At 37.1% G+C, this 11,388-nt stretch overlaps 1 protein-coding gene across 1 annotated transcript in view; it reads right to left on the bottom strand.

The window, feature by feature from the left end:
- LRP2 (LDL receptor related protein 2) overlaps nt 1-11,388 on the bottom strand; it is a 241,297-nt gene that overhangs the window by 33,166 nt on the left and 196,743 nt on the right. Inside the window, exons 63-65 of the mRNA XM_014589797.1 lie at nt 9,066-9,194; nt 3,959-4,090; nt 2,883-3,014 (exon numbers count right to left, since the gene is read on the bottom strand). Coding sequence (XP_014445283.1) covers nt 2,883-3,014; nt 3,959-4,090; nt 9,066-9,194 — 393 coding nt within the window. The remainder of the gene's footprint in view (nt 1-2,882; nt 3,015-3,958; nt 4,091-9,065; nt 9,195-11,388) is intronic.

Genomic DNA, 11,388 nt, shown 5'->3' with positions numbered 1-11,388 from the left:
TGACAGAGCCTTCTGAGGACGTTCCAAGACATTGTGCAGTCCTGTGGTCTACTTGGAAAGCCGTAGAAATAACGTTTCAAGGGAGATACTCTTGTTGGTTTTGACTGGATATTCATATAAACTTTTTAAAGAGATGAGCGATAGAGCTAACCCTTATCTGTAAGTTTTGAATTTATATTGTTTCATCCCATGTACAAAACCATTTTTTTCCTACAAATAGTATTTTTTTTATTTTTGTTTTTTTTGTTTGTTTTTTGCGTCGGGCAATTGTAAAGGAAAGCAGAATGTTTTATCATGATTTTTGCTTCGATGACTTTAGGGCAAATTTTAAAAAGTACAAAAAAAATATATATAACAGGAGTGGCAGACAGTGGTGTGGTAATAAAAGACAATACTGTGTGAGACAATCGCACATGGAAGGGCCCCAGTTAAAGTATGGAGATCTCTCTTAGTATGATGGATATGTATGTACCCATGATCTGAGGTTAGTGAAGGCTGGGGGAGAATTGTGGCATCAGGACCCTGTGGGAGTTCTCGTTCTCTCTCTCTCTCTCTCTCTCTCTCTCTCTCTCTTGCATGTGTGCGTGCGCTCATGAAATAAATAGAAACTTTAAAAAACAAGTAAAATAAAGTAAAATCCATAGCAGGTATTCTGACACCCTCCCCCTTTTAAGAAACATGAAGTTTTTTTGCTTTATTTTCAGTTTTACCAGAGTGAGCATGCACTCATCAGAAAGAGACAGAGAAGAAGAAAGCATTCCCCAAAGGGAGTGGCCACATAGCAATTCGTTCTCCTCCACTTCTCTATCTTGTCAGGAATTTGGGCACACATGCACATGAACCTAACATACTTTTCAATCTACCAGAGCAGGGATTCAAACCATGCAATCAGCCATGTAGGATCCAGCTCCCTTAAGCTATAGGCCATGGCTCCGGCCTCATAAACAGTTTTTGTAGGATTCTGACTGTCTCTGTTAGTCAGTAAAGCTGACCATCCAACAAAAAGGCAAAATCCCGGACTGGCAAAATTCATTCTTATTTCCATTTCAGGTAAAAAGCTAACATTTCTGTTAGGGATATTATTAATTCTTTACTCTTTGTCCTCAGTGGCAATTTAGAGCAAGGCAAACTGAAACCTCTACATAGAATCCTCGGGTTCACCAAATTCCTTTTTTTCTTCATGCGCTAACATTAAAATAGGTAAGACTGTACACATTCAATCTCAGAAGAATATAACATTTACAGTCTTTCTAGAAGTTTACCAAGAAGTTATTTCTCACTCTTCACGGACAGATTTTGTGATTCTTTTAGAAACTCCATGTCCCAATTTAGCTTCTACTTAATAAGAAAAAAAAAAAAAAAAAAAGAAAAGAAAGAAAGAAAGAAAGAAAGAAAGAAGAAAGAAAGAAAGAAAGAAAGAATGCTAATTTGAATTTTTTTTTAATTTCTTTATTTAAAAATATTTTCTTTTTTTTTTAACCTAAAGCATCAATTTCAGGGGTGACTCATTCCAAGATGCACTGTCTAGAATGTTTTAAATTTAATTTACTTGCATAATGCCAATCAGATCCAATTTAAGTAACTTTTAAAAGTTGATTTTATGGATTTTCTTCTATTTTGACATTATGTCTTACATTATGTTTATTCAAATTTAGTTCAGTCATCTTCTTAGTTAAAAAATTAAAATATTTTTAAATTTGTCTCTTAATTACCAGGCCAGCTGTTCAAATGCCTTCACCCTAATTTTCCTTCTCTGTTGAAAATGTTTGGAGGGTAAAGTATTCAAATATGCAAATCAAATGAGAGTGTTAAAAGTCCAATTTGTATAAAGAGATTGAACAGCCATTCTGGCATTTCCCTTAATTTACAAAAAAAAAAAAAAAATGCTAATTTCTTATCAAGTCCATTAAACTCCACTATAAACTTCAAATTCAAAATAAAAATTTATCCTCTTAACTAGGATATTTTGATTTAAAGCAGACCTCTGAAATTTGGTGTATAATACATCTCACTTAGCTTCTTATTATTGCCTTATATCAGGCCTGATTCTCAGATACTGGCAGGGACCTAAAATATGAAACTAATGATTTCAACAGTCCCCTTTTTGCGTGTAGTCAGCAGCCCATCAACAATAAAAAAGGGTATGTCAGCAGAGTGTTCTTGATTTTCCCCAAGGCAAAGTGACTGGTTTTTGTGACCCCAGTTGGATCACAGGGCTTCAAACTTTGGTCTCAGGGGAATGGGAGTTGAGGGGCCTTATTAATTTCCTTCTATTAATGACTATCTAGAAGGCAAACTTCAGTTGTCATTTGAGCCTCTGGAGGGTAACACCTTGTCTACTTTTTAAAATTGTGATCAAGATGGGAAAGAGGCTAAGTCCAGAATAATAAAAAACACTTAACTCTTGGGAAAAAAAACTTTCTTTTCCAGATTTTTGTTACAGGGTACGTGTGCTTTACCAGAGAGAAACAAAGAGAGAGAAAAGTAAGAAATTGCCCTGGTCTTCAAGGGAGATGACCACACCACAACCCCTTTTCCTCTTGTCTTCTCTCTTTTGGGCACACCTACACATGTGCCTGGTGTCCAGGACTGCCGGGTCCAGGACTCAAACTGTGGAGTCAGCCATGTGGGAATCTAGCACCTTCACCATGCCACCTGCTGGCCCCTTGTGTGAATTCTTACATACTTTTTAGGGGATTATAAGTCATTGTTTTAAGCCAACAAGGGAGGAGGGAGGAAGAGACCGATAGGAAGTCAAGAAGAGAAGTAGCTGGTAAGTTAATAAAAAGATCTTAAGTGTCTAAAGTTTATTTCCCGGTATATTGTAGTCATCAATATTTATTTCCCAAAAGTCCACTAATCCTGACGCAAACTCATTGTACCTTCAGCTGCACACCGCTTCCCATAGTGGTCACTCATAGACTTGAAGCCATCAGCACAGGAACACTCGTAACTTCCTTTGGTGTTATGGCACTTCTGGGGACAAACCCCAAACTGCTCACATTCATTAATATCTGCAGGCAAAATAAAAGCAAATATGCAACATGTGCTCCCTTCCATGTCTTCCAGATCCTGCTCCTGTTTAAATCCATACTCACAAACAATAAGGACTGAGAAGAATGCAGATGAAAACAAGCAGTGATACCAACCTTGGTGGAACACTCACTAAGTTTCAGATACTGTTTCACATGCTTCTAATGTTTTTTCCCTCATTTAATCTTTAACCAAGAACAACTCTGGGAAGTCCCAAAGCTGGTAGGCAATAAAGTCAGTGTTTAGGCTGAAGCAATATGATTCTGCACAGGAGTAGAGCAAATTTTCCCTATCAAAAGCATCTGTCATGTTGTTATTTGGTGTCGGTTCCCTTCCGTAAATTACCTTCAGGAACTAGTCATTGGCTTGAATTTTCAGTTGAGTTCTTAAGCTTCAACTCTTGAAAGAACTCTTCCAATCATCTGAGCATGACAGCATGAGTCATAAACAGTAAATTCAAATAACAGAAGACACCAAATCATACTTGTCACTTACCATCTTGATAAGTTAACTTCCAAATCCCATACCTTAGAACTTCTATGTCTAGCATATGTAGGTAAGTAATAATTGTATGTTGTTTGACTTAAAATAAAGAAAGGAAGCCATGTGTTTGTTTTAAAAATGTTGTTGGCCTCACACACTGATACAATATGCAGCCATCATTACCAAGGCCTTCATCATTTGCGTCAGTTTCACGGACATTACTGAGCAGGCCCTCTGGGCTAAGCACTGACTGGATGCTGGTAAGATGGCATGCATGCAAGGGAAAAAGAAAATGGTTTTCTTTTTTCTTTTGCTCATTGTCATCCTTTGAATGACCTATAACCATGACATCTGCCTCATTCAGGGTTAATAAAAAGTTACAGGTGGAAAGTCTAAAAAGTATAAGGTTCTCTTAAGAGAAATTAGAGGAAATATACTATACCATAACAGGAGTTTCTGTCCAAAATACCAGCTTTGAACCCAGATCTACAGGAGCAGATAAATCCCCCTTCACTTAATTGGGTACAATTGTGTTCACATATATTTTCAGCACATGTTCGTTCTTTTCCAATATCTGGAAGAAAAAAAAAGCAGCATTATAAATGAAAAGTACAAATCAGATTAGCAAACAATGAACAGTCAAGTGGTATATCAGAAGGAGTCACACCAACTACAAGACACCTTGACCTGACTCCTTTCCATAGGCCTTTGAGAGAATAGGGGCTATTTGAATACTGATTTCTGTGCCATTTATACAAATGTATATAATGTTAAATCCTTGAGGTAATTTGCCCATTATAGACAGTAACGCCAAGCACACCCTCATAACATCCAGTTCTGGACTCCAAAACTATGAATCCAGGGACTCTAAAACCATCACCACCTGCTATACTATTTCCAGTCCCATTCTAGATAGATGGATAGACAGACAGAGAAGTACATGTATAAATAAAGGACATTAATACTAGTTACAGAGTGAAGTTACAAAAAAGATGAAATGATAAGGTTATATGAAGGCTATGATTTGCCTAAAATTGACCAATTTATTATACATGTATTGAGTGTTGGCCAGAATGCAGGAAAATGCAGAATTATGAGTCATACAACTGCTATTAGAAGCACAAATTGGTATAAATGAAAAGGAATTTGGTATGTGTATTGAAAGATTTTAAAATATCACACATTTCTACCCAGTTATTTCATGTTAATGAATTTCCCCTCAGAAAGAAATAAAAAATATTTACTATGATTTATGTTTAAGGGTAACAGCATTATTTATAATAAGAATATTTCTAAAACAACTTGAATATATATTCAAAAATAGGTAATAAAATAATGTTAATCGTATATTTTATTAAATCTAAAACACCACTAATATACCATTATTTTTTTAAAAGAATGATTTTATTTATATGCTTATTTTAATTTGACCAAGGAGGGACAGAATGAGAGAGAAAATGAGAGAGAGAGAAAGTAAAAAAGCAAGCCACCAGGTCCAGGACTCAAACTGCAGTCGACCACGAGGGAGTCCAGTGCCTTTAACCACCACACCACCTGCTGGCCCCAATACACCATTATTTTTATGAACTGCTAAAATAAAAAATATCTTGGAACTTACACTATACATGTAATCAATTCTTGAATGCATTTTGGTTTCAGAGTTGTTAAAATGTTAGAATAAGAATATATCTTAGAAGCAATGAGTTATGATTATTTATATGAAACATTACAATTCATGTTTCAAATGATAGCTTGACAGTTTGACATGGGAAGTATCTATAATAAAATAAAGGAAAATATTACAAAACTCTCTATTTAGCATAGATTACTTCTTAAAATTATTTTAATCATTAGGAAATATTTTGCACATATATCTGCCCCCACCAAAAAAAGCACAAGTACACCAAACTTTAGATTAGTTCTCTTAGTAATGAAATTCAAATGAGTCTTACTCTTGATCATATACCTTCTAGATTTTAAAACTTCCATAGTAAAAAAAAAAAAAAAAAAGTAGTTAGTTTTTATAGCACCTATATGAATGACCCTATAGCTTTGGGAGTTTTTTAAGAATTAATTTTATTTAACTTTATTTATTTATTTTGACCAGAGAGAGACAGAGAGAGAGAAAGTTAGAACGTAAGTCACCAGGTCTGGGACTCAAACCGTGGTCAGCTAGGTGGGAGTCCAGCGCCCTTAACCACCATGCCATCTGCTGGCCCCCACGCTATAGTTTTTGACCCAGGATATCTGGTTTATCTAGGATAAACTTTTAAAAGTTCAGACTGTACCCAAACACTTCATTTCTCATCACTGCTCCAAGGTCTTGATTCTGCTATCTACCCAAGCCGTCTGACTTCCATTCTTGTCATTCTTATTAGTTTGTTTCTTCTATTCTTGTGTCCATCTACCCTCTAACCTAGGTCTCATAAAGCTGAGGAGGAGGAACATAGATACTTAGTGATAATGGAGGAAAGGAGCCAGCGTTTACCTCCAGAAAGGATTCAAGCTTTAAGTATCTCTTAAAGGAAATGTCTCTTTGTCACCGGTTTATATTGTAGTCAAAGGGATTGTTTTATCTCCTAGCTCAATTATGTCAAGTGAAAACAGATTTATATTCATGTCTTGCAAAGTGTGCAATGAGGTGAACTTAGTCACTTCTCAAAGTCCCCTAGGATACAATGACTCAAAACATTGAGTTTCATGACAGAAAAATAAGCACAGAATAAAGCACAGTGTCATTCAATGATCTGCTGCCCTTGGTATACATACTCCAAAATTTTACACATGAAAGCCTTATAATATAGATCTAGTCTGAGCTCTCAACAACTGCCAGTTACTAAATAAATATATCCAAATTTTGTTTCTTCTTGAGATAGCGAAGCTCAGTGTTTTATGTCTAAGAACCCGTCTGTTCATGTTAGTTGTCTGATTTGTTGTTATAAAGTTTTTCATAATATTCCCTTATCTTTTACATTTCTGTAAGGTTGGTAATGAACATTCCTCTATATTGCAAAGTAAAGGTGACCTGTTTTGAATAACTTGGATATCCTTAAGCTAGTCACATAGCCACTCCGGATTTCATGTGCTAAATGATTAGACTTTGCGATCTCCTCCTAGCTCTAAAATCTATAAGGAAAGTAAGCGTCCCAGAAGGCAAATATTTCTAGACCAAGTGCTCCCCGCAGTGGGTCATATTCTTGTGAAATGAGAATCCTTAAGAGTAGAAACCACCGGGAACCAGCAGTTAGCGTAATGGCTATGTCACTGGACTCCCACGTAGTCGACCGCGGTTCACGTCCCGGACCCGGTGGCTTAAAACTCACACCGGGCGCGTGTGCGTGCGTGCCCAAGATCCCGAGAGGAGAATGGAGGAGAAGGGATTGTGGCGTGACCATCCCCCCTGGGGTGATTTCCTGCTTTCTGTCTCTATGTCTCTCTCTGTCTGTCTGGCGAGCACACACGCCCTATAGTGAAAATCTCTCCAAAAAAAAATAAAAAAATAAAAAAATAAAAAAAAGAGTAGAAACCACCTATCATGGTGGGATTCCTCCTCAAATTTAAGGACTTTCTTGTAAATTCTTTCATTTGAAAACAATAACTATTTTAGGTCCTATAATGACTTCCCTAAAACTAGACATATGACATTCTATTTATAAAATACACACTCCATATTCCATTTCTTGAATAAGAAATATGAACTACCAGAAAGGTAACTATCAAGTTCATCTATCTTCATAATCACTTAACAAATTTGCTAAAAGAGTATATTTTAGGTGCTCTTACCACACACACACCCAATAAATAAATAAATAAATAAATAAATAACTGTTAAATGATACATAATTCATTTGTTTGACTATAGTAACATTTCACTATGTGGCTCAAAACATCATGAGTACACCTTAAAAGTTTTAAAAAGTTAAATATACCCTGAATACTTCATTGACCCTACTGAAGAAGAAGGAACAGGAGGTGGGGGGAGGTGGGAAGAAGAAAGAGACGAAAAGGAAGAAAAGAAAAAAAAGGCAAGTGGATTAGCAGCACCCAACAACTGGTATTTTAAACAAGAGTTTCATGTCTCAAGTTACTAGCCCACAGCCATAAGACTGAATTCCATATTATATATCTACAATGTCTGAAAAGAGAAGTTGCTTCTGTATTCAAATTAATGTCTGTGCTAGTTATTTCCTTTAAGTAAACCTTATTTTTAATTCAGTGTTATTTGAATAGATAATACTGTAGTTAATTTTAAGCCTTTTAACTGGCAGAGGCAACTAAAAAAGAAACCAGTGTTTGACCCAAGTCCAACTTGGAATGACTCCTGAAGCTGTTCACATGTTAATCTCTGAGTGTCACAACCCATATCTGCCATCCAGTTTTGCAAATTCTATCATATTCATGCTTTTAAAATACTTAATCAAGTAGCTCTGTTATGTCAATAATTTCATGCCCCAATGAAAAGGGATGTAAAATAAATGGCAAACCAACTCAGTGTGGTCATTACTCATCCTCTTTAGTAACTCATGATAATGAAGACTTGCCAGGAAATCCTTTGGACACCTGAGAAAACTGAATAAAATCCCAAGAAGATGAAAGCATATGCAGCTAAGAGGACTAAGTCACTGGGTCCTAGAGGTTTAAGAACTCCCTCCTTTTTCTAGTGAGTAAACCAGGGCCTGAAAGGTCAGTAAGTGCTCAAAGTGGCACAGCTAGTGACAGAGGGGCTAGAAGCCAGCTATCCTAGCCTGGAACCACGTGACTGTTCAGCTTCTGCCTCTGTCACACTTTGTGCGACACCAACAAGTTACTTAAGCTTCCAGAGCATTATTATACAGATAGACCCAATAAGGCTAACCCGAGAAACAAATTAGATCATATATATGGAAACAGTTCATGAGCTATAAAGGGATTGTGACTTTTTAATTCATTAAAATGTCATTACAACATTTCCATCAAAATATTGAGGTAGAACCTTCCCTTCATTATATCCATTATCCTTTTCATTCACCAAGTCTTCCCTCTACTTCAAAAATAAAAACACATGTTTCTCCAAGGTCCCAGTGCCTTTCTCATCTTTATCAGCTATTTTCAGAAGCTTTTACTGGGAGTGCCAAGCACATTGCATTTGGCTTAAGATTGTTTAACTGTGCAAACAAGATGCATAGCTTTAAGGTGCTGAAAGGCACCTAGTGAACTGGGAAGAGGATGTGCTCTTCAGTTAGAGTTCAAGCCCTAACTCAGCCACTTAATGACAGCAAGATCTGAACAATTTATTTAACCTCTAAGCTGGTTTCCTCATCCATATGTATGTGTGGTTATGCATTTAATCATACATAACTCATAACATCGCTACAAGGATGAAATGAGATAACTCATGCAGAACATCTATTATAGAATAAGTGCTTAATAACAGGTAGCTTTGGGCTTGACTGCAGTTCAAAGCACAAAGTAAATTAAAAGAAATATGTAGTTATTGCCCACTTTATGTTATTGCATGCTTTAATTAAGTAAAGCTGAATTACTACAATCAAGTATAAGTGTTTACTTACTGCAGCCCGTTTCATCAAAACCATCACCACAGTCATCGACATCATCACATACATTCTGCTCTGAAATGCAGTTTCCATTGCTACACTTAAATTCACCTTCTGTACATGGCCGAGAGGTTGGTGTTCTACCTGTAATTTAAGAACAAGTTAAGGTCCAAACATTTTCTATGAAACAAGATGCTTCTCTTTTTTGCTAAATAAACATACACTTTCTACAGTGCCTTAGTCTCCAGAGCAGCTAGGCTGTAACCACGTGACTAGTTCTAGCCAATGGGCTGTGAGTCAGAAGTGACGCGTGCCACTTCTAGGCTGAAGCAATTAAAAGCCCATATGTCTCCTCCATGTCTCTTAAGCTGCTGCTGCAACCTTAGATGCCTCGTGTTTCAGGTGACATAACAAGACAGAGGAAGACTGCAACCTGAACTGACCTTCATATGACTGAGAACTCAGTCTTGGTTCTATTACATCACTGAGACTGAATCATTTGTGGGTTTCAACAGCTGGTGTTGATTACCCTGAATATTATAGAGTGATGAGGGAAGTAGGGTACCTCCATAACAAAAACTAACAATACTTGGCATCGGCTTAATTGTCAGGGGGCAATCATTGAGGAAACTAGTAGCGGAGACAGGAAGATGGAGTTCTATGTTATACAAATGGCATAGCATTTGGTAAATGGGGCAAAACATTTAATAGAGACAAAAATGGAGAATTATCTGTTGATGATAATATATATGGTAATATCTTTGATGGGACAAACATGCCATATATTCAGGCCTGAAAAGTTTATTCTCTATGCTATAAAGATGTATAGTAATGTAAAACAATTTTTTATGTTTTTAAATAAGACAAAAACTCAGAAAAGAACTGGCTGATTTATAAGCAGAAGTGAAGGAGAATTAAGTTTGTAAACTTGAAGTTTAAGAGAAGCCAACTACATTTACATCCCAAACAGTAAGAGTCTGACATTTAAAAGGCTTTGAGACACAAAAGCCCAATAAAACAGTACAAAATGACTGCCCATCTATCTTTCCAGATGGCCTGAATACAAGTAACAGTCAGTTGAGTTAGAGTTGCAATAAGGAATGAAATCAAAGAAAGAAAGTAGATTCGAGAACTTTGTCAAAAGTTCTTGAGACTGGGTGAGCTTATTAACTCCTAGAACTGACTGGAAGCAAACAGCAAAAAACCACTACGTCTCTGAGAGATACATCTGACCAAATAAACCAAAAAACTGTGACTGTTAAAGACTTTTTTTATGAGATATTTTTTGCTATAAGATGTGTGCACTCACCAGAGAGACATAAAATGAGAAATCACCCCCCACAGAGGATGACTACACCATGATCACTTCTTCTCCATTCTCCTCTTGGGATTTTGGGCACATAGGCACATGCTCCCGGAATGAGTTTCAAACTGCCAGGTCTGGGACTCGAACTACAGTTGGCCATGTGGGAGTCCAGTGACTTAACCACTATGCCATCTCCTGGTCTCATGACTGTTAAAGACTTAAAAACTCTTATATCCCCAATTTCTATAAGCAGACAGTGAGTTTAAAAAGCTGTGCAGTCCCTAAAGAGGACACATTCCTCTGCTCCCTCTTCATTTGAAGAAGAAAATAGACAGGGAAAGCTTTCATAGGGCAGTGTCGGAGAGGAGGAACAAAGGAGACAGGAGCTTGTCTGAGAGCAGTCATGACCTAATCAACAATCTCCTCCACTCCCCATAATAGGGGCCTTCCCAGTGTCTGCACAGGGTGACCATATAATTTACGCTCTAAACCAATATGTTTTGGAGAGTGAAAGCAATCCTATTAATAATCCCACCAGGACAACAGACATAAATCAGGACTATGCTATACCAACATGTGTTATCCAGCTCAGTGGTATTTCAGAATCGCTACAACCTAGTGATTGCAATGAGGTCGTAATTCTTTCTTTCCAGATAGAAGTGTTTATTTCTACTGTGCTGCCCCTCCCCACCCCCGATTCTTCCATTATCTACTGGGGGAGATGGTACAGATAAATCTACTCCATTAGCTTAGGGGTCTCTAACCAAGAGGAACCACACATGAAATTGATAGAGCGATGACTGCCCATCTCTTGGGGAGAAGTAACTGGTCTTCTATTAATACATGGGAGAAGAAAAGTCTGAAGGGCTGGTTAGCAACACAAGGGTAAATTATGGTAAAAACAATTGGAGTTTACTAAATAGCCAAACACTTCCCTGCACTTCCCTGTGTGTCTCCACTTTTCCTCTATTCTCCTGCTTTGGCAACCTTGAAGACCACATGTTCTTGATGCATAACCATACGATAAGGAGG

Source organism: Tupaia chinensis, unplaced genomic scaffold, assembly GCF_000334495.1.
Source record: "Tupaia chinensis unplaced genomic scaffold, TupChi_1.0 Scaffold000381_1, whole genome shotgun sequence".
NCBI classification, from domain to species: domain Eukaryota; kingdom Metazoa; phylum Chordata; class Mammalia; order Scandentia; family Tupaiidae; genus Tupaia; species Tupaia belangeri.
Note: the sequence above shows the minus strand (reverse complement) of the source record. Positions and strands in the feature narration are given on the sequence as shown.